Source organism: Mobula hypostoma, chromosome 22 (assembly GCF_963921235.1).
Source record: "Mobula hypostoma chromosome 22, sMobHyp1.1, whole genome shotgun sequence".
Classification (NCBI taxonomy): domain Eukaryota; kingdom Metazoa; phylum Chordata; class Chondrichthyes; order Myliobatiformes; family Myliobatidae; genus Mobula; species Mobula hypostoma.
The window spans coordinates 30,657,963-30,682,074 of NC_086118.1; the positions used below are offsets into that span (position 1 = coordinate 30,657,963).

The 24,112-nt window shown below is 40.4% G+C and overlaps 1 protein-coding gene and 1 long non-coding RNA gene across 5 annotated transcripts in view; one reads left to right on the forward strand and one right to left on the reverse strand.

The window, feature by feature from the left end:
* The window catches only part of LOC134336513 (alpha-1,6-mannosylglycoprotein 6-beta-N-acetylglucosaminyltransferase B), a 930,404-nt gene extending 921,136 nt beyond the window's left edge, over positions 1 to 9,268 (forward strand). For 3 of the 4 annotated variants that reach the window (XM_063030783.1, XM_063030786.1, XM_063030785.1), the window contains 2 exons: positions 2,757 to 3,034; positions 9,070 to 9,268. In XM_063030783.1, the coding sequence (XP_062886853.1) occupies positions 2,757 to 3,034; positions 9,070 to 9,268 (477 nt within the window). Of the gene's footprint in view, positions 1 to 2,756; positions 3,035 to 6,535; positions 6,622 to 9,069 lie in introns of all 4 variants that reach the window. The other variant, XM_063030784.1, reaches the window with a different exon arrangement.
* Positions 1 to 23,860, reverse strand: part of LOC134336514 (uncharacterized) — a 33,799-nt gene extending 9,939 nt beyond the window's left edge. The window contains exons 1-2 of the long non-coding RNA XR_010015812.1: positions 23,762 to 23,860; positions 9,152 to 9,347 (exon numbers count right to left, since the gene is read on the reverse strand). This is a non-coding gene — a long non-coding RNA (uncharacterized LOC134336514). The remainder of the gene's footprint in view (positions 1 to 9,151; positions 9,348 to 23,761) is intronic.
* Positions 23,861 to 24,112: the final 252 nt, after the last annotated feature.

Here is a 24,112-nt window from a genome sequence, read left to right on the forward strand (position 1 = left end):
TCACCTGGAACCTACCAGCCTTCTCCTTCCCACACTCCCCCCACCTTCTTTATAGGGCCTCTGCCCCTTCCCTCTACAGTCCTGACAAAGGGTTCCGGCCCGAAACGTCGACCAATCTTTTCCACGGATGCTGCCTGACCTGCTGAGTTCCTCCAGTGTGTTGTGAGTGTTGCTTTGACCCCAGCATCTGCAGATTATTTTGTGTTTTGTGTAGCAATATGCCTCAGCCTTCATTGTGCAGGGTACTAGGAGGGGCATAGAAGGATGCTGTAGGTTTATCAAACAGGGAATCAAGGCAGAAGCTGGCAATTAGAAATGGTTAAATCTTTTGAATAAACAACATACATCAAAGTTGCTGGTGAACGCAGCAGGCCAAGCAGCATCTATAGGAAGAGGTGCAGTCGACGTTGACTGCACCTCTTCCTATAGATGCTGCTTGGCCTGCTGCGTTCACCAGCAACTTTGATGTATGTTGCTTGAATTTCCAGCATCTGCAGAATTCCTGTTGTTTGCGTTTAAAATCTTTTGAATAGTTAGGATAAGAACTTAGGCCATGGTAGAGTACTGTTTAGTAGCACATTGCAATTACAGCTCAAGGTCAGAGTTCAGAGTTCGGAAAGTATGTTTCTATATATCCTCCCCATGGAATGTGTGGTTTGTTTCCTGAGTGCTCTGGTTTCCTCCCACAGTCCAAAGACATACCAAGAAGGTTAATTGGTCATTGTCAGTTGTCCCGTAATTAGGTTAGGTTAAATCGGGGTTGGCAGGGGTTGCCGGGGGCGGGGGGGGGTGGTGCTGAAGGGCCAGAAGGGCTAACTCTGCTCTGTAGTGAGAAATAAGTAAATAAACATCTAAGGGGGAGAGAATGAGAAGAGGTCTAATGAAAGTGTAGAGAAGATAAAAGAAGAAATAAACACAGGAGAAAAAAGGGAGAAGGAATCAATAACAGGAGGAAATCTGCAGATGCTGGAAATTCAAGAAACAGACGCAAAATGCTGGTGGAACGCAGCAGGCCGGGCAGCATCTATAGGAAGAAGCACAGTTGACGTTTCGGGCCGAGACCCTTGATCAGGACTAACTGAAAGAAGAGATAGTAAGAGATTTGAAAGTGGAAGGAGAAGGGGGAGATCGGAAATGATAGGAGAAGACAGGAGGGGGAGGAATGCAACTAAGAGCTGGAAAGTTGATTGGCAAAAGGGAGAGGATCATGGGACGGGAGGCCTAGGGAGAAAGAAAGGGGGAGGGGAGCACCAGAGGAAGATGAAGAGCAGGCAAGGAGTTATTGAGAGAGGGACAGAGAGAGAGAAAAAAGAATAAATAAATTAATTAATTAAGGAAGGAAGGAAGAATGTGGTAAGAAGGGGAGGAGGGCCATTAATGGAAGTTAGAGAAATCAATGTTCATGCCATCAGGTTGGAGGCTACAATAAGCCAGATTTGGCACAGCAGCCAAAATGCAAGTATAAGTAGCATATAGGAACTCAAATTACATTAGCATAGTTACCTTGCAAAATCAGGAAGGCACATATAACTAGGAGACAATGGAAGAGAACTACTCCTAGTGTAAATGGCTGGTAGGAGAATTGGGGGTGTCGATGGGCATCTGAGAGAGAGTAAGTTACAGGGAACTAAGTAGGGGAATGAGTTTGGGGGATTGCTCTAAGAGCTGGCATCAATATGATGAGCAAAATGGCTTGCTTACCTGTTGTGAGAAACATGGGAGTACAGATTTAACAACAGATGGGGGAGAGTTGATAATGACAGGATATAATGAGGTTGGAGCATTGAGAACTTGATGGCCAGCTTGGGATAGAAGTGTAAAGAGTGAATGAGTCCATAAACTATTTGAAGGGTAGAGCGGCAGAAGTCACGGCACCTCTTAAGATTCACAAACATGAGAAAATCTGCAGATGCTGGAAATCCAAGCAACACACACAAAATGCTGGAGTAACTGACCAGGCCAGGCAGCGTCTATGGAAATGAGTAAACAGTCGACGTTTCGGGAAAAGACTGATGAAGGCTCTCGGCCCTGAAACATCGACCGTGCTCTTTTCCATAGACACTGCCTGGCCTGTTGAGTTCCTCCAACATTTGGTGTGTGTTACCTATTAAGCATCATATTTTGTGCCTGGGCTTTATAAATCAGAACTTAAAATGACAAAAAAATTATTATGAAGACACCAAAGTAGTTATGTGACTGTATGATTTTTATAGCATTTTGTTTAAATAACGTTTATAAATATCCCTTATTTGACAAGTGGTGTCATTGAGTCACTATCACCTCTCGATACATTTGTGAACAAGGATTTGCAGGTCATGTAGGAGTGATTTTATTCTTTATTTACTTTGCGGAAAGCTCTTTTCCCCCTTATTTAATCAAGAAGTTGTAAAATTTATGTACGAAAAGTTAATCATGTTTAGGATTGATTTCTCATTTATAGAGCAGGTTCAATTTATAGAACAGCTTTACTTGTCCAGATTACTGTCATGACATTTCATTGCATAAAAGTACCAAACTTAATTTAAGATGAATTCTGCTCCAGAGCATTAGCTGATGCAATTTCTGTTTTTTTATGAATTTGGTTTTCATTCATACTTCTAAATAACCAAATCTGTTGAAGTCATGTGTCTGTAGATCAAGGTTGCTAGCTCCCTGATTATTCCTCCTTAAATCAGAATTATCCAATTAGATTTTAATGGCCAATTTAGTTGCAAGATGAATACTAACCATCTTTTGTTTCTTGTTTTGTGTTACAGAATCTCTGTGAGACAGTATTTCCATCATTCCCTCAGAATTATTCAAGGCTTTTTACATCCTCTCCTAATAATACAAGCCTATTCATCTTTCCTCAAAATGTCACTGGGATATTCTGGTCCCCAAACACCAACAAACTGCTCACTTGGCCTCCTATAAGCTCAATGCAATTACAAGTATCAGCGACAGCACAATCTTGCACTGAAGCTTGTCAAGAGCACGGACTCATCTGTGAACCAACATTCTTCCAGTTTGTTAACAATAAAATCATCTTCGAACGGTAAGAACCTACTTCATTTTTTTTATTCATGAGTTGGAGATTTTAGGTAACTCTGTTTAGGTGCCTGAAAACTGTCCAGACAAACCTTTTGATAATTATATTTGGATTATTATTTTAACAGAAAATATATGTGGCAAATCATAAACATGAGAAATTCTGCAGATGCTGGAAATCCAAAGCAACACATACAAAATTCTGGAGGAACTCAACAGAACTCAATTCCCATTCACTGCCACCAACCTCATAGTTCTCTTACCTTGCACTGCTCGCTTCTACCTCCTATCCAAAGAACTCCCAAAGAAAAGGGTTTTCCTTCTTCCACTCTAGATACCGCCCTCACCCGCATCTCCTCCATTTCCCCATCTTCCCATCACCTTAACAGTGACAGAGTTCTTCTTGTCCTTACCTACCACCCCATGAGCACAGCATCCAATACATTATTCTCCGCAACTTCCGCCGTTTCCAAAGGGATTCTACCACCAAACATGTCTTTACCTTCTTCCCCCTCACCCCCACCACTTTCGGCAGGGATCACTCCCTTCATAATTCCCTCGTCCATTCATCACTCCCCATAAATCTCCCTCCTGATGCTTGTCCCTGCAAGCAGTCGAAGTGCTACACCTGCCCATTCACCTCCCCCCTCACTTTAACTCAAGGCCCCAAACAGTCCTTCCAGGTGAGGCAACACTTCACCTGCGAATCTGCCGGCGTTATCTATTGCATCCACTGCTCCTGATATGGCCTCCTCTACATTGGTGAAGCCTGTTGTAAATTGGGGGACTGCTTCGTTGAGCACCTGCACTCCATTTGCCAAAAGCGGAACTTCTCGTAGGCCAAACGTTTCAATTCTGATTCCCATTTCCATTCCAACGTGTCAGCCCATGGCCTCCTCTTGTGCCAAGATGTAGCCACCCTCAGGGTGAAGGAGCAACAACTTATATTCCATCTGGATAGCCTCCAACCTAATGGCATGAATAACGATTCCTTCTTCTGGTAAAAAAATTCTCTCCCCTTCCCCTCTTCTTCTATTCCCCACTTTGACCTCTTTCCTGTTCTCTTCTGCCTTTCACCTCCCCCTTGGTCCCTTCCTGCTTTGCTTTCTCCTATGGTCCATTCTTCTCTCCTATTAGATTCCTTCTCCAGCCCTTTACTTTTTCTACCCACCCGGCTTCACCTATCACCTTCTAGCTATCTTCCTTCCCCTCCACCCACCTTTTTATTTTGGCATCTTCCTGTCTTATTTCTGTTCCTGAAGAAGGGTCTCAGCCTGAAACATCAACTGTTTATTCATTTCCATAGATGCTACCTGACCTGTTGAGTTCCTCCAGCATTTTGTGGCGTGTTGCTATTAAGTTGTGGCTCAATATAACTCTCATTGTACTTATTTACCATGATCAAAAACCAGAAAGGCCAAAGTTTTGGGGTGATTCGTTTCATCTCAATCAAGGTGTTTTTTTTTTGGTGCGATACTTGTCATGCCCCTGGAGCCATAAGAATAAGAATATAAAGTAATGCACAAAATCTGTAGATTCTGAAAGTCTAAATAAGAACAGAAGATGCTGGAACTACTCAGCAGGTCAAATCACTTCTGTGGGAAGAGAAACAGGATGAAAACAATTCATCGGAACTGGGAAGGAGATCAGAATGGCTTGTTAACATGCAGGGGCTGTAGCGTGATGGATATCTCCGAGAGGATCAAACCAGAGTGATTATGAGGATAAATCTAATCAATGAGAGGATGGCAGCAGATCGAGGGTGAGAACATGAAAGTCAAAGTTGAGTTTATTGTCATAGGCACAAGAACCTGTGCGCACAGGTACAATGAAAACAATATTTACAGCAGTACCACAGACGTAGAGCAGCATTCACAAGAAAACCATAAGCATAAGTTATGTAGCATTTTAACAAGACCTCTGAATATACCTCTTGCCCATCCTCTGGGTCACCCCGCCCCCCGTCTTTCTCCCTAGGCCTCCTGTCCCATGATCCTCTCGTATCCCCTTTTGCCTATCACCTGTCCAGCTCTCGGCTCTATCCCTCCCCCTCCTGTCTTCTCCTATCATTTTGCATCTCCCCCTCCCCCTCCAGCTTTCAAATCCCTTACTCACACTTCCTTCAGTTAGTCCTGACGAAGGGTCTCGGCCTGAAACGTCGACTGCGCCTCTTCCTATAGATGCTGCTTGGCCTGCTGCGTTCACCAGCAACTTTGATGTATGTTGCTTGAATTTCCAGCATCTGCAGAATTCCTGTTGTTTGCGTTTAAAAACAGGCAAAGTCCGTTTTTTGTGCGAAGTGCTCAAAGTGGTCATAGTGTTGTGAAACTGTAGTGATTTGAGATTTGCTGGTTATTTCAAGAACCAAATAATTGAAGGGACATTGCTGTTCTAGATCCTGGTGATATGGGACCTTAGGCTTCTGTACCTCCTGCCCAATGTTAGCTGTGTAAAGATGTCACGGCCTGGATGGTGGTGATCTTTAATGATAGAAGCAGGCTTCCTGAGTCAGTGCCCCCTATTAAGGAGGGATGAGCCCATGATGTATTGTCAACTAATGCCTGCAACTTCTTATGTTCCCGTGCATTCCAATTGCCATACTAGAGCAAGATGCAACCGGTCAGGATACTTTCAAAAGTGTACCCGTAGAAGCTTGTTAGAATTTTCGGTTACAAGTCAAACCTCCCAAACCTCCGAAGGAAGTAAAGTAACATATGCAAAATGCTGGAGGAACCCAGCAGGCCAGACAGCATCTATGGAAAAGAGTAAACAGTCGATGTTTCAGGTTGAGGTCCTTCATCAGGGCTGATTTTATGTGTGTTGCTTTCGACTCTAAGCATCTGCGAATTTTCTTGTGTTTGTAAGGAAATAAAGTCACTGCCTTGTGATTGCATCTATGTGCTGGGCTCAGGGCAAGTTATCGAATATGTTAGCACCCAGGAGTTTCAAGCATAATCCCCACCAATTCCCCCAATGTAGTCCGGCACATGTTTGACCTCTTCCCCCCCCCCCCCACAAGGTTAATAATCAGCTCTTTAGTTCTGTTGATGTTGGATAAGAGGTTGCTATTGGAGCACTACTCAATAAGGCACCCTACCTTGCCCTGGTAAGCTGACATTGCCAGCTGTGATTCTTCCAAAAACGATGGTGTCATTGGTGAATTTGAAAATGGCTTTGGAACTGTGCTTAGCCATGCGGTCATGTGTTTCTAGAGAGTAAAGAAGGAACTTCACTACACAGCCAAAAGAATGTAAGAATATAAAATGCACATACACAAAATTACTATTACTTATCTCTGGGTCCCCTCCTCCTTCTCTTTCTCCTGTGGTTCACTCTCTTCTCCTATCAGATTCCTTTGTCTCCAGCCCTTTCCCACCCAGCTGGCTTCAACTATCACCTTGTAGCTAGCCTCTTTTGCCCACCTTTTAATTCTGGCATCTTACCCCTTCCTTCTCAGCTCTGAAGAAGGATGTTGACCCAAAACGTCATCTATTATTCATTTCCACAGATGCTGCCTGAACTGCTTAGTTCCTCCAGCATTGTGTGTGTGTTGCTCTAGATAAAAGAATGTGGGAGTTGCAAAATGCTGAGCAGGTAGGCATGATCAACATTTTGGACTGTCATAGATGTGCAACTGCTACAGACAGAAATTAAATTTCCTAAAGTTGCAGAATCCAACATTGTCTGTAAAGCAACACACATAAAAGTTGCTGGTGAACGCAGCAGGCCAGGCAACATCTCTAGGAAGAGGTACAGTCGACGTTTCAGGCTGAGACCCTTCGTCAGGACTAACTGAATGAAGAGCTAGTAAGAAATTTGAAAGTGGGGGGGGAGGGGGAGATCTGAAATGATAGGAGAAGACAGGAGGGGGTGATATACTGTGTCTGGTGCACCCGATGTGACCTTATATACATTGGTGGCCTTCTATACATTGGCGAGACCTGACGCAGACTGGAAGATCGTTTCGCTGAACACCTACACTGTGTCCGCCAGAGAAAGCAGGATCTCCCAGTGGCCACACATTTTAATTCCACGTCCCATTCCCATTCTGATATGTCTTCCACGGCCTCCTCTACTGTAAAGATGAAGCCACACTCAGGTTGGAGGAACAGCACCTTATATTCCGTCTGGGTAGCCACCAACCTGATGGCATGAACATTGACTTCTCAGACTTCCGCTAATGCCCCACCTCCCCATCGTACCCCATCCGTTATTTATACACATACATTCTTTTTCTCTCTCTCCTTTTTCTCCCTCTGTCCCTCTGACTATACCCCTTGCCCATCCTCTGGGTTTTCCCCCCTCCCCCTTTTCCTTCTCCCTGGGCCTCCTGTCCCATGATCCTCTCATATCCCTTTTGCCAATCAACTGTCCAGCTCTTGGCTCTGTCCCTCCCACTCCTGTCTTCTCCTATCATTTTGGATCTTCCCCTCCCCCTCCCACTTTTAAATCTCTTACCAGCTCTTCTTTCAGTTAGTCCTGGCGAAGGGTCTCGGCCCGAAACGTCGACTGTACCTCTTCCTAGAGATGCTGCCTAGCCTGCTGCATTCACCAGCAACGTTGATGTGTGTTGCTTGAAATTCCAGCATCTGCAGATTTCCTCGTGTTTGCGTTGTCTGTAAAGGCTAGAATGAGCCCAGATGGAGGGATGAGAGGTTATTTCTCAGGCTGGTGATGAGCCTTGCTGTAACAATGCAGGAAGCCACAAGCCAACAGGTCAGAGTGGGATTGGGAACTTCAGTAGCAGACATCGGGAAGTATCAGCCCTGCAGACAGAATACGGGCTCCTGGTCGTGACAAATTTTCAATTATTTCTGCTGCAAAGAGGTGGTTGACAGCAAAAAAAAAAGGCCACTCGGACAGAACTTGTTCTTGCCGTTTGAAGTGTGTGCCAGCAATAGTGTGCCAAGCTGGAGAAGATACAATTGCTCTACTAATCCAAAAATATATACACAAAAATGCTGCCTATATTTCAGAACACAAACAAATGAATTTGAGAAATATGAAGTAGGCTTGCTGTTTCAAATAATAAAAAGCTTGCTCCAGGCACTGAGGAAAAAATAATTTTTCAGATAAAGATGAGCTATTTTCTGATCATTCTGAGGCAATATATTAGTTTCTGTGCCTGATGAATTAAATATATTAGACCAGACTTCACACAACATGCATTACATTGGAAGCAGAGCCAAGGCAAAGGAAGATGAGAGAATGGTGGTGTAATTAGCGTATGTTTGATTCATCAGACCAGCACTGCGGGTATGGCTAGTGTGAGGACATAAGAAACAAATCTGGAAATCAGTGCATGCTTTTGGATACCTTTACTTATCAATCTGTAAAATGAAATACAGTAAAATTACTAATGTCAATTATGTGCCATTTAGCAGATCCCACTATGTAAATTACCATTTTATATACAATTAGTCATTGTGCAAGGCAATAGATGTTATCTTCAGGACCACTCTATACAGAGTACCATGCCACAGATAGGCAGCTAAAGTTGTTTTTTATAAGTGAGAGCTATAGCCTATCTTTTTAGCCTAGATTCATAGAAATTTATGCCCCAGGAGAAGATCATTCAACCCCTTGTGCCTATGTTGTTCAAAAAGAGAGCTATTGAGACAAATGTAACTTCCTAGCTCAAAGAAAAAATAAACATTGGTTGCTGGGAATTCTCGGCGTGTCAGTCAGCATCCGTGAGAAGAAAAACAGAGTTAATTTTTCAAGTTAAAGATCCTTCATCAAAACTGAGAAAGAGGATATAAAAACAGTTGTAAGTTACAGAGAATGTGGAGGAAGGGATAGATAAAACAATGAGAATATCCCTGGTAGGTTGATATCGGGATTCCATGGAGATGTCCTGTCAATGGGACAATTAGACAGTTTTCATTTAGCTTTGTTAGTTCTTAAGCTGTGTATAATATGGCCTTTCTTAAATGTGATAATGGTTTCTCATTTTTATATCAAGTAAATTTATTTTATTCTAAAATCATTTTTAAATGATTGTCATAACCAACATAAAAACTCATACTTTGAATTCAATAGATTTCAGTTCGTCTGTGACAGCATTGAATCTGAAGCTAACCATCTTTATCCTGCCTTTGAGGAAATAGCACAGGACTGTTACCTTCAGAAGCAGGTCCTGCTTTTCAGCTGTGCAGGTCACCATCCAAAATTTAGGCGGCTCTGCCCCTGCAGGGACTTTCGCAAGGAGCAAGTGGCACTCTGTAAAGGATGCTTGTGAGGTTTCAAGTTGTTTAAATACGAAGACTGAACAAAATGAAGTTCAGCTATCCCAATGGTGCAGATGTTCAATAAGGCTCCTACGAAACACAAAGAATGCATCATGGAGAGTGTTTCTTCATCATCAAGACAACACTGAAAAGACGAAAGAAAATCTACAATAATGCCAGTACATGGATTGCTTTGTTGTGAAAAGGGCAAACTGAATATAAACAGCCAGTATCCAAGCTGTGAATAATTTGGCAACTTCTTTATTATGTGTTTGCTTTTGTTGCATGCAGGTGAGAAGTGAACATTTTTGACTTAAATAATGATTATTTAATGATTAAATGATTAACATTTTTGACTTAAATAATGTTTCAGACCAATCCTTCTGTCACCAATAATTCAAAACAGAAATCTGGATCGAGAATCAACAATATTAGACTTTATTGAGGAGTTATTTCAGTGAAGGGTCAATTGTAATTCTGGGGATCATTTCTATTCAAATATTTGTTATATTTGTTACTTGTACAATGTTTCTGAATGTCATGGGATCAAGGGTTTCATTTTAGATTCAATGTAAAAATGCAATTTTTGCTTAAATATTCAATTGATACAACTTTATGCTGTCTGACTATAGTCAGGGAAGTGATTTGATCAGTAAGCAAGTATTTAGAAATTCCAATACTTATGAAGTTTAGAATGTCTCTTTACCCCAGTCACTATTAATTTCTAATGTCCTGGCCAAATTTCTTTTGGAACAAGTTACTTGGCACAATGATTCAGTTATGTTACTTATTCGAGCAATACTTAGGTGGAGCAGTTTTTGATGGAAATGATTGCAATTAGTAGTTTAAATGAGGTTCCGTTAACACTGTCTGTATCATGTTTTCACCAGAAACTCCACTGAGCACATTTATAAATGTAAAGTAAATATAAGAGTTTAAAGATGGGTAAATACTTATTGCTAATATATTTTAGATGCTGCAAGACCACTCCTCGGTGTGTGCTTGTTGTACATATGGCACAAGAAAAGCAAATCTTTGTATCATATTGAAATAGTCTGTTGTGATAGTGCTAAGAAGATATCTATAATCTTAAAATTATACCATTGAATAAAATGTACAAATAATCTTTTCAAGTTCCAAACTCAGCTATAATCCTGTACTAACTGTAATAACCCATTTTGCCTCCACTAAGTCAATGGATGACTTTCAAACAAATTATCTGAATTATTCCCCAAACTCATTTTAAGAACTGCAATTTCAATTGTCTTCCTCAAAGGGGAAGCTCGTTGATTGTGAAGTTTAAATTCAGCTAATTTAGGAAATGGTAATAACGCTACTTAACACTTCTAATGTTCTTAATCAAATTACCAGATGTTAAAAGTTTATTTTATGGAAGCATTTAGTTAAATTAAACACATGGTGAATAAATATTGGAGTTTAAAATTACATTACTCCCTTGAAAGACGCAGGGCTGTGAAATATTACATCTAACCAAGTGTTAGCTTTGCTGAAGAGCAAAAGAGCAATTACTTTATAAATCACAACACAGCCAAACTGAAATATTGCTCCTTTTCTAGATGAAATCCGCCTCAAAGAAAATAAATATCTTGTTTGTAGGGATGGTTTTGGGGACAGAGCCGGAAGTTGGGGGTCAGGTTCGGGTTTAGTTGTTAGTTGTTCGTTTATAGGTTTGAACGGATGGTTTTGAGGACAGAGCAGGGTATTAGAGGTCAGATTAGGGTTTAGGAACAGGGATGAGGGAAAGTGAACAGAAGGGGTAGGAGCCGGTGCTCAGAGTCCACGCCAGACCTCTCCGAGCAGACCAACAATGGAAGGTCAGTGATCGCAGAGGTCAGGTCAGCATGCACTGACAAGATCAACAATCACTAGATCAGAGGTCCGTACAGTCATGAGGGTCAGTGAACTCCCCGGGTCACCAGCATCAGAGGTCCGTGCGAGTCCAGAAGTCAAGGCCCAAAGGTCAAAAAAAATGATCGACCATTCCTGGGGTCGAGGCCCCAAGGCGAAACCAGTGATCACTGAGTCACAAGGTCGATACCCAGAGGTCGGTGAAGTTTGGAGTGTAAAGCCAAAGGTCAAAGTCCAAAGCTTGGCCAGTCCAGAGACAGAAAGCTCGACAATCGAAGACCGACATCAACAAGTCCAGAGGTAGAGGCCCGAAGGTCAAGTCTGCAAGTCTGAGCCAAGGACTGGAGGTTGGAGGCCCAACAGAAACATAGAAAACATACAACACAATACAGGCCCTTCGGCCCACGATGCTGTGCCGAACATGTCTGTGATTCTGGGGCCAAGATGTGAAAGGGACTGCTTTACTGTCTTTGTTGTTGTTGTTACTGCTTGCGTTGTTCTGCTGGACATTGTGGCCATGCTATGTTGGAGGTGGAATGTCTGGCAACATTTGCAAACTGCCTAGCACATCCTTGGGTGTTAACTCAGCTGACACATTCTACTGTATGCTTTGGAGTGCTTGTGATAAATACCAGTAAATCTGAATCTGAATCACAGCGTAGGCTACTCACTATAAATCCTGGAAAATAGATATTCAAATTCAAAAATGCTGAATGTAGGAATTGTTGAATAAGCCTGAAGAAGAAAGGATTTGTTTTGATTCAGGTGTGGGGTATTTTTACTGAACAGCATTGTATAGGTACTGCTATTACATTGTGCTCGACTCTATAAAAAATATTTTAAAATCCATTTATCCCTGTTATCGTAAAAACTCATGTACAAGTATTCTTCGATTCTTCCTCAAACCAAAGTACAAAAAAATACCAGACAAAGGTAAGGCAGAGCAGAATCTATGACAGCAGATTTCATATTTAACATGTTTAATGATCTGAGATCAGCAATAGGATAAATTAAGCATTGAACTATATTACGTTAAAGAGACCATAAATCAGAGGAAGTCAGGTTGACACTGCGCAGTGGCACCAACAAATTTTTTTACCTGGCAATAATGAGCTGACCAGATACACAAATCATGGTCCAATAGGAACACACCAGGTTGAGATCCCAATGCATTTTCTAATGAATTGGGGTCAAAGGAAGTGAAGTGCTTATCTCCATCAAGATGTTCCATTTCAAGGTTTTCCAAGATTCTTTCTTCAGTTTTCTAGTATTTTTAACAAACTTTCAGAATAACTTCTTAAGAGCTTTGGGCAGACTTGCAAAATTAGGTATTTGTGTTTAATGTGCAATATATTCAAGGATATGCATTGTATTCTGTTTCCATTAAAGACAGTAGAGATAATTTGGAAGGAGAGTACAACCTGCAGTCAATACCATACTGCTGTTCAATAGGGTCTTTTAAGAGACTCTTAAATAGGTACATGAAGCTTAGAAAAATAGAGGGCCAAGCAGTAGGGAAATTCTAGGCAGTTTCTAGAGTAGGTTACATGGTCAGCACAACATTGTGGACCGAAGGGCCTGTAATGTGCTGTAGATTTCTGTTCTATGTTTCATACTGTTAGTAGAAGTGACTGAGGACAAACTTTTTGCCTGTATAAGTTAATTATTCAATTTCCCACCAGTATAGTTAAGACATTTGGAATGGGATAAAACAAAAGTGGTTACAGAAGAAAAGTCCTTAAGTGAAGAGCTGTGAAGATTAGGCTATATAAATAATGTTCATTTCATTAGGGTTCTGAAGATCTTTAAAACTCAAATATTGAAGTTTGCAAATAAGGTCACCAACAAAACCATAGATAACCACCTTGTTTTTATTTACTCTGTCTTTGAACTACTGACAGTCATCCTGGCTAATAATTTCCAAGATGCTTTCTTCAGTTTTCTGGTACTTTTAACATCCTCTCAAAATAGCTTCTTAAGGGGTTTGAGCAGGCTTCCAAGCTCAGGTACTTGTGTTTAATGTGCAATATATTCAAGAATGTACTGATTAGAAAGAGGTGACATAAGGTCAGAAGGTGTTGAATCATTGTGGACAGAGCTCAGGAACTGCAAGCATAAAAAGATCCTGAAGGAAGTTGTATACAGAACCCCAAACAGTAGTAAGGATGTGGCCTACAAATTGCAACGGGAGATAGAAAATGCATGCCAAAAGACTAATGTTACAATAATCATGGGGGATTTCAATATACAGGTAGATTGGGAAAATTAGATTGGTGCTGGATTCCAGGATTCAAGGAAGGAGAATTTCTGGAGTGCCTACAAGATTTTTTTAAGAGCAGCTCATGGTTGAACCCACTAGGAGATCCGCTTTTCTGGATTGGGTATTGTGCAATGAACCAGAATTGATTAGAAAACTGAAGGTAAAAGAACCCTAAGGGGAAAGTGATCATAATATAATTGAATTTGTCCTGAAATTTGAGAAGAAGTTAAAGGCTGATATATCAGTTTTACAGTGGAGTAAAGGGAATTACAGAGGCAAGCGAGAGGAGTTGGCCAGGATTGATTAGAAAAGAACACTGGCAGGGGTGACAGCAGAGCAGCAATGGCTGGAATTTTTGGAAGCAATTCAGAAGGCAAAGGAAGAGGTAATCTAAAGAAAAGATGACAGAACCATGGCTAACAAGAGAAGTCAAAGCCAACATAAAAGCCAAAGAGAGGGCATACTGTATAATAGAGCAAAAATTAGTGGGAAATTAGAGGATTGGAAAGTTTTTAAAAATCAACAGAAGGCAATGAAAAAAGTCACTAAGAAGATAAAGATGGAATACGAAAGTAAGCTCACCAATAATATTAAAGAGGATACCAAAAGTTTCTTCAGATACATAAAGTGTAAAAGAGAGGCAAGAGTAGATATCAGACCACTGGAAAACATTGCTGGAGATGTAGTAATGTGTGACAACAAAATAGTTGATGAACTGAATAAGTATTTTGTGTCAATCTTCACTGTGGAAGACACTGGCAATGTGGTGGAAGTTCCAGGTGTCAAGGGTCATGAAGTGTGTGAGGTTACCATAACTAGGAAGAAGGTTCTTGGGAAGCTGAAAGGTCTTAAGGTAGATAAGTCAACAGGACCAGATGGTATACACCCCAGGGTTCTGAAAGAGGTGGCTGAAGATATTGTGGAGGCATTAGTAATGATCTTTCAAGAATCACTAGATTCTGGAATGGTTCTGGAAAACTCGAAATTTGAAAATGTCACTCTAATCTTTGAGAAGGGAGAGAGGCAGAAGAAAGGAAAGTATAGACCAGTTAGTCTGACCTCAGTGGTTGGGAAGGTGTTGAAGTCAATTATAAAGGATGATTTCTCAGGGTATTTGGAGCACATGATAAAATAGGCCATTAGTCAGCATGTTTTCCTCAAGGGAAAATCTTGCTTGACAAATCTGTTGGAATTCTTTGAAGAAGTACCAAGCAGGATAGACAAAGGAGAATAGGTTGATGTTGTGTACTGATTTTCAGAAGACCTTTGACAAGGTGCCGCACTTGAGGTTGCTTAACAAACTACGAGCCCAAGCTATTATAGGAATGATTCTAGCATGGATAAAGTAGTGGCTGATTGGCAGGAGGCAAAGTACGGGAATGAAGGGAGACTTTTCTGCTTAGCTGCTGGTGACTACTGGTGTTCCACAGGGGTCTGCATTGGGACCGATTCTTTTTATGTTATATGTCAATGATTTAGATGATGGAATTGATGGCTTTGTTGCAAAGTTTGCAGACGATATGAAGATAAGTGGTGGGGCAGGTAGTTTTGAGGAAGAGAGAGGCTACAGAAAGACTTAGATTAGAAGAGTGGGCAAGTAAATGGCAAATGAAATACACTGTTGGGAAGTGAATGGTCATGCACTTCAGTAGAAGAAATGAGGGAGTTGACTATTTTCTAAATGGAGGGAAAATACAAAAAAACTGAGATACAAAGGGTCTTGGGAGTCCTTGTGTAGGATTCCCTAAAGGTTGAGTCTGTTGTGAATGCAATGTTAGCATTCGCCTCTTATCTTCGAAAGGATGTGCTGAAACTGGAGAGCGTTCAAAGAAGGCTCACGAAAATGCTTCTAGGATTGAATGACTTGTCATATGAAGAGCATCTGATGGCTCTGGGCCTGTGTTCACTAGAATTCAGAAGAATGATGTGTGACCTCATTGAAGCCTCAGTGAAAGGCCTTGATGAAGTGGATGTGGGGAGGATGTTTCCTATGGAGAGAGAGTCTCAAGCCAGAGGATACAGCCTCAGAATAGAGGGGTGTCCTTATAGCATGAAGATGAGGAGGAATTTCTTCAGCCAGGGAGTTGTGAATCTGTGGAATTCTTTGCCATGGGCAGCTGTGGAAGCCAAGTGTTTACATATATTTAAGGCAAGTGTTGATAGATTCTTGATTGGTCAGGGCATAAAGGGATACAGGGAGAAGGCAGATTAGGCTGAGAGGAAAATTGGATCGGCAACAATGAAATGGCCTAATACAGCACCTATATCTTAATGGTCTTATAATGCCTCAAAAGGAAATGTTTGAGTATAATTGAACTCAGTGCAAAAGAAAATTGACCAGTATGCTATCACCTTTTTATGTTACTATACAGAAGAAAATTGTTTTCTCCACATTTTTTAATATTGTTCCCTATCTTGGATAAATGGAAAAGAGTAGGTATGTGAGCAAATGGAAATCTTTGGCCTTGAAAGAAAATGATTGATACTACAGTAATGCAATGAATGAAAGGGTTATCGTATAAGAAGCATTTGATGCCTCTGGGCCTGTACTCACTGGAATTTCGAAGCATGACAGGGCTGGGGGAGGGGATCTCATTGAAACCTATCAATTGTTCAAAGGCCTAGATAGAGAGGGTGTGGAAAGAATGATTCCTTTGGTGAGGGAGTCTAGGACCAGAGGACACAATATCAGAATATAGAGACATTCATTTAAAACAGAGATGAGAAGGAATTTCTTGATGGTGAATCTGTGGAATTTGGTGCCACAAGCAGCCATGAATGCCCAATCATGGGCGTATTTAAGGAGGAGGTTGATGAATTCTTGATTAGCAAGGGCACAAAAGGTTACGGGGTGAAGGCAGGAGAATGGGAGTGAGAGAGAAAATATATCAACCATGATGAAGTGGTGAAGCAGACTCAATGGACCGAGTGGCCTAATTCTGCTCCTATATCTTGTGATCTTATGATCTTATAAATTTGGAACACTTTAAATTGTGGAGATAGAATAAATCTGGAGTAATTCTCCTTGATAAACTTTGATATAGGGCCAAGAAATTAAGATATGGTTAGTCAGTTTAGAGCAGGCATTAAGAATGCTTTTGTGCCTTGGCTAATGTTCTGAAACATTTTCCATACATTATTAAAGATCCAAGTAAATGTTATGATAAGGTTATTGTAAGTTTATGCTTTTCTAGCTGAGTAAAGCTTTCTCTTTTGTAAGAATATTCCTGTTTGAAAGCTTGGTACTTCATTTGGGATATAACTACAGTATGTTACTACATTCATGCGGATGCAAATACCTTTGAGGAATCATCAATCAAGTTAGCAGTCCAAGTCAACATGATTTATATACACCTCTATTAAGTAAATACACATTGCCTGCCTTTCAGATCAACTGTGTATGTTGTAACTTCAAATGAGTTCAAAGCTTTTTTGAATTCGTTTGGAGTTACACTTAAGACTACATTTGAAATGCCATTGCAATTCACAAAACCTTCTGAGATTTTCATTAACATATGTTTCAAGCTATGAGAATCAGCTTGCTCTGCTAGTGGTGAAGTTGTAGGTAAGGCCACACTTGGAGTCCGATGTACAGTTTTGGTTAGCCTGTTACAGAAAAGACATAAGACCATAAGATATAAGAGCAGGATTAGACCCATTGAGTCGACTCTACCATTTCATCATGGCTGATCCAATTTTCCTCTCAGTTCCAGTCCCCTGCCTTCTCCCCATATCCCTTCATGCCATGACCAGTCAAGAATCTATGAACCTCTGCCTTAAATATACATAAAGACATAGCTGCCTGTGGCAAAGAATTCCTTAGATTCAGCACTCTACGGTTAAATAAATTTCTGCTCATCTCTGTTCTAAAAGGACGACCCTCTATTCTGAGGCAATGTCCTCTGTCCCCAACATCATTAAGTTGGAAAGAGCACAGAGGAGATTTACAGGATTGATGCTGGAGTTGAGGGCCCGAGTTACAGGAAGAGGTTGGGCAGGCTAAGACTTTATTCCTTGGAAAGAAAGAAACCGAAAGGGTGACGTTACAGAGGTACACAAGATCATGAGGGACATAAATAGGATGAATGCATTCAGTCTTTTTCCCCCAGGGGAAGGGAAACAAAGCTGGAGGACATAGGGGAAAGATTTAACTAGGAGCTGAGAAGCAACTTCTTCATGCTAACCCCCTACCCAATGCCCTCTGGTTACACATATCATCACTAACAGGAAACATTTCACACCATCTCCTCCCAATCAGGTCACTCCTCAGACTACCCCATTCCAAGGAATATAGTCTCAGCCTAATCAGTAACTCCTAATTGCTGAAGAGTTCCTTTTTAGACGACACCCTGATGAGTTTCCTCTGCACCTTCCCAAAGCGAGGGAACGAGAACTGCTCAGAGTAATCCACGTGTGGTATATGTATATTGTATGATAACTTCCCTGCTTTTATACACTATTCCCTGGCTAATGAAAGTGAGTATCTTATGTGCCTTTGTCACTGCCTTATTTACTTTCTATGCTGCTGCCCTTCCTATCAGTCACTATGTATATCATAGCTTCATTAGTCCTCCCAAAATCTAAAACTCACATTTTTTCAGTGCTCCCAGCTGGGAGTGCGATTCTTGGCTGTTTATCAGAGTTTATTCATGTGTGCTTTTGGCTCTGTGCAATCCAATAATAACTTTTTTCCTGATTAATTGCTGGGTTAAGCAACCAGAACAATGACAAAAAAAAATTTGCCGGATGACCCCAAGTATTTTGCATTATTGAAGCTGTTTTTCTTTTCAACTTTAAACAAATGCTTGCTGACTTTCCAAATTTGAAGCAGTTAAAATGCTAATAACTTAGCTGTAAAAAAATGGTCAGGCAGGCCCTCTGCCTAGAATCTACCACACAACAATGCGCTATTCAGGCACTCGAACACCTTTTGCTGTTGACTTGCCCACAAGAGGGAGCTGTAAAAGGTCATCCTGGGCTCCATCCAATTAATGCACGGCAATATAAAGCAACCAGATCTCCAAGGCAGTAACTGGCACACAAATGCTGGTTTATCGCATTATAAAGAGCAACTGAAGACAATAGCCTCCCTCAGATTTCCACATGAGCTCTTTTGTAATACTAACAATCTCTGCTAGAATTCTCTTGAATTCTTTCACAATAAGAAGAGCTCCAGTTTGCTCAATCTTCTCTGCTTGTTGCATCCTGCCACAGACTGTACAATCAGTTGGACCGGGTGCTGCAATTACGTCTGCTGGCATTCAGGGCACCAATGAACGTCCTCCTTCTCTGCCTGTCCTTGTCCATCTCCTCTATTGTTACCCCAGGTGTGGTTCAAGGTCAGCCACGCAAGTCCCCGGTGGAGACTCGGGAATACTGTTGCACACAGATACAGAAGGATTCTTCATTGCTGTTTCGGTAAGAGTTTTCTTTGACCAGTCAGGGTCACTAGATCTGAGCTGAACCCCCAAACCTAGAGGACCAGTGGACCACTCTTAGTCTGGCCTCTACCCTTTGGCCTGCTTGGCATGGGTGACCCTACCAAGAGCCAAAGCCCAAAGCCCTGACTCCAGTCAACATAGCTCTCTGGGTCATTGAGATACACAACCCTCCAAACCACAACAATATTGTGATATACGAGCACTATGTTATTTCCGCAAACACGAGGAAATCTGCAGATGCTGGAAATTCAAGCAACACACAAAAATTGCTGGTGAACGCAGCATTTTTTGCGTGTTACTATGTTATTTCACTTCTTTTGTGTTCTATCTCATCAGAAATACACAATAGTATTTTGCATTCTTTATTGAATTGAATTGATTTTATTTCTTACATCCTTCATATACATTAGGAGTAAAAATCTTTACGTCTCCATCTACATGTGCAATGTGCAATTTATAGTCATTTATAATAAATAGTATGTACAATAGGAGAGTCAATAACATAGAAATACAATTGTATCCGCGTGAATGTCTGATTGGCCTGGTGGAAGAAGCTGCCCCAGAGCCTGTTGGTCCTGCGATTGAGCGAAGTACAGTTCCCATACCAGGCAGTGATGCAGCCAGTCAGGATGCTCTCAACTGTGCCCCCGTAGAAAGTTCTTAGGATTTGGGGGCCCAGACCAAACTTCTTCAACCATCTGAGATGAAAGAGGCGATGTTGTGCTTTTTCACCACACAGCCTGTATGTACAGGCCACGTGAGATCCTCAGTGATGTGTATGCCAAGGCTGTTCACCCTCTCAGCCCCAGATCTATTGAAGTCAGTAGGGGTTAGCCTGGCTCCATTCCTCCCGTAGTCCACAACCAGCTTTATGATCTTGTGTGCTGCTGTTAATTTCAGTAGTTTAAATATCTGAATCACTAAATGTCTCTGCTCCTCTACTGCCTTTACTTTCTTCCTTTTAGTGAGATAAGTTTCTCTACTATGATAAATAATCTCCCACTGCAGCATTGAATTTCATTTCCCACTTGTATATAATGTCATCCTGTATTTTGATAAAGCCATCCATATTATTAGTTTTAGCTCAGTTTTGTATAATCCGGAAATCTTATTTGCATACTTCTGTTTCTTGAGTCTAATTAATTTTCTCGTAAAACCGCAAGCAACAGCACTCAGAGTCAGAATCAGGTTAATATCACTGGCACATGTCGTGAAATTTGTTGTTTTGCAGCAGCAGTATATTGCAATGCAAAGTATTTTTTAAAAACTACAAATTACTATAAGAAATGTATTTAAAGGTAAGTTGAGTAAGTAGTACAAAAAGGGAGCAAATCAAATAATGGGATGATGGTCTTGTGTTCATTGTCCATTCAGAAATCTCTTGGTGCAGGGGAAGAAGCTGTTCCTGAATTGTTGACTGTATATCTTCTGACTCGTACCCAAATCCCAAGCAATGCGAAGAGGGCCTTAACGATGGATGCCACCTCCTTGAGGTATCCGCTTTTGAAGGTGTCCTCGATGCTGGGGAGGCTAGCACCAATGATGGAGCCGGCTGAGTTCACAAATTTCTGGCAGCCTTTTCCGATCCTGTGCAGTGGCCCCTCCATACCAGACGGTGTTAGAACACTCCCCAGAGTACACCTGTAGAAATTTCCGAGAGTATTCGGTGACATTGTTAGTATAAATCTACACGATTTCCTTCTTTCAGTGGTGTGAGAAGCTTTCTGGATTACCTTCCATCTATCACATGATTGTAGCATTCTTCATTCATTCCGACTAACCCGATCGCAGACTTCGTACATCCACAAACACTGAGTACGAATCTCTTGTGTTGTGTCTAATGAAAGTCAGACTCCATGTATATTGCATGAACAACATTATCCTTGCCTGCTCTTTCTGTTAATCCTTCAACATGACCTTCATTTTCGAAATCCACATTTACTAATTTTTGTTACATTCTCTGATTTTTGTTTATTTTGGTTACTCCATCAACATTTTGATTATTTGCACTATTTTAATCATATATATATACTTACTTACTGTAATTGATTTACTTAGTTATTTATTTTTCTTTCTGTATTACCATGTATTGCACTGTACCCCTGCTGCTAAGTTCACAAACTTCACAACACATGCCAATGATAATAAACCTGATTCTGTTTCAGATTCAATCTTCTCATGAAGATGCGATTGCACATAATGGCATTAAGCTTACTGCTCCACAATTTCATGGATGAGCTTTAACTGTTTTTTTTTTGTCAGATTGATATAATTCCCTTTTGCTTTGAATTTTTATGTGAAGATATTTCTTTAGTTTATTTTGCTATCCATGAATGTAGTCAACCTGGGCCCAGGACTTAATAAGACAAGAACAAAATGAGAACTTTGGATATATCAAAATTAAATAGAATTAATTCCCTATATTTATTATAATGTATAGACATAGATTCACACAAAGCGATGTAATTTGCATTAATAAATAATTAAATATTTAAATGTAAGTTGCTCGTGGCGCTTACAATCATGTTTCAAAACGTTTGTGATGAAGTTAGGTAATATCGCCATCTAGTGATCATTACAAGTAACTACAAATAGGGTTTCTATTCCAAATGCTGAAATGGGCAGTTTTATTATTACAGTAATTGGCACATGAAATAATGAGTAAATGTAACAAAAGGAAACAAACACACACAAAAATATCTTGTATTTGATAAGATCTGCTGTTCAATATTGTGTTAAAATATTTAATCATTGACACATATGTAAATATGGAGTATTGTAAATTTCATTATTTTTTCATGCAGTTTTGTAATTTTGATATACTTAGGTTGCTATGACAAATTAATTTCAAAAATATGTGTGGCAAAATGAGTGGATTGTATCTCCAATTAATTACTTCAATCGTCATTTGTCATAATGCTGTTCCTGTTTAATGTCATTAATGTATGTTCAAATATAATGTATAAATTTCCTTATAAACTACTATGCATCTTGACAGTCATGGACAAAGTAAACAGTAGAAAATTGATGGGAACAGTTATCCTGTTATGGAAGCTAGGACTTATTCCTCACTCTGATATAATGCTATAATGATACCATGTTCCAGAGGATGTACCACTGAAAGGAGGATAATCCAATCTGAGCCAAGGGTAGAGTCTTTCAAAATGTCAGCTGGGTGCCTATGACTTATGTTGGCCTTTGAGTGCCAATATACCAAACAATTGGATACAGAATGCTCTGAAAGTTCTACACAGAAGACCTTTAGAAGACTTTAGTCATCCTCCTGTTCGCGTTTGTGTAGAACATTTTCAAGTTTTCCTTGGTCCTACTCATGTCCCTTTCTAGCTCTCCTAAGTTCCCTTGTCAGCTCCTTCCTGGCTACTTTATAGCTCTCTCAAGCCCTGCCTGATCCTCGTTTCCTAAATCTAAAGTGTGCTTCCTTCTTCCTCTTGACTAAATGCTCCGCCAATCTCTCGCCAATCATAGTTCCTTCATCCTATCATCCTTTTCCTGCTTCATTGGGACAAACCTGTCTCGAGCCCCACACAAGTACTAGATGGACAATTTCCATATTGTTGTTGTACTTTTCCCTGAGTGCATCTGTTCCTAGTTTAAACTCCCATCTTCCTGTTTGACAACGTCATAATACACCTAGCCCTAATTAAATATTTCCCCATACCATCTGCTTCTATCCCTGTCCAAGACTATGCTAAGGCTCCCAAGAAACCTTAAGGCATTAAATTGTTTTACAAAATACATCTGAACGCTGTACGTACTGGGTCTTTTCTGCTAAGAAAAATATCCCATCCCTCATTCTTAACGATATCTGGGCTTAGAGGGTAGCCAGATTCATTACATTGCAATTGCGAACAGAGCACTCATTTTCTACCTCTTCTGGCCTATCAGCTAAAAATTAATGAAACTTTCAGAAGCAGTTACTGTTCTGCCTATAAATTCCTCCAGACTTCAGTGGATCATAAGCCAATTTGGAGAGTAACTGGGTGTCAACCATAATGCTACAGTCTAAATACACATAAAGATCTGACTGAGTAAGGATCATTGTCATTAGCAAAGCAGGTGGAGTGTTGTAGCACTATGATAGTTTTATGGCCATGATTGCTGGCACATATTATTTATATACTTGATAACATATTTTAAATTCCTCTGCTGGCACAGCAGGGTTTAACCTGATTACTCCGTGTCAACAGCTTAGGCCTTTGGATACTAGAACAGTAAATTGAGCACAGTGCTATGACAAACTGAAGTTGTTAACTCAAAGAATGGTCTTTTCTGTGCGGACATTATCATTATCCCATGCACCCCCAATGATTTATTCCGCTGCTATTGTACAAAATGTGCCCTTTAAGATTATTAATTCTAATTGATGCTAAGTAAATGCAGAGGAAGTTCAATCGAAGGTTAATTGCTTTTGTGGTGAAAAGTAGAACCATGGCCTTCCTTCTAGAAGGTTCAATTAAGAGCCTAGATAGGTCATGCCTTTGTTATTTTCTGTTTCTGAAATTTCTTATACACATATATATTGCAAATGATTATTTTGAATTATTTAGGAATGTAACAGAAAATCAGAGTAAGATGTTTAAATTTTGAATGACAGTAAGTGCATATATTAAACTTCCAATTACATCATAAAGAAGTCTGAAAATAAGGCAGATCTTCAAATGTACACTGCCAATATACTTACTCTGCAGTGACCCAATCTTGACATAAAAGGAATTATTTTCTGTCTGGTTTCCCTAACCTCAGCACATATTAAGAATTTAGACAGATAGATCCCATTAGGAGAAAGAGCCTAACCATTAATGTTCAGTGAAAAACTAAGTTTTAATAGTAATGCAAGACTGGAAAATTATGCCTAAGTTTTCCTTACTGCATTTTGAATTTGGTGCCCTGGTCACTTTTTTTCGGTAACTTACAGTATTGGTGAGTCCTTATGAAAAAGGGTCCAGAGATGATTATAATTCTCACTCATTTAATTGCCTGAGCATGGAGATTTCAGGAAATGAAGCCTTTACTTGTGCCATCCGTCTTCACGTGAGCTATAGACATGGTATAATCACATGACCCAGAATTTTAAGGGAGTACAGATTCACCAATATTAAGGTAGCATTTCCCTTAGCAGCTAATAGATATATACCTGAGTGGTAACATCCCTGTGGGCCGGATCACAGTGATTTTTAGACGTCTGTTTTAGAAAGAAGCAGTGACTGGCTGCTACGCAGATGTCATTATTTTCCAGATTTCCCCACTAAAGGGAACGAGCTAGT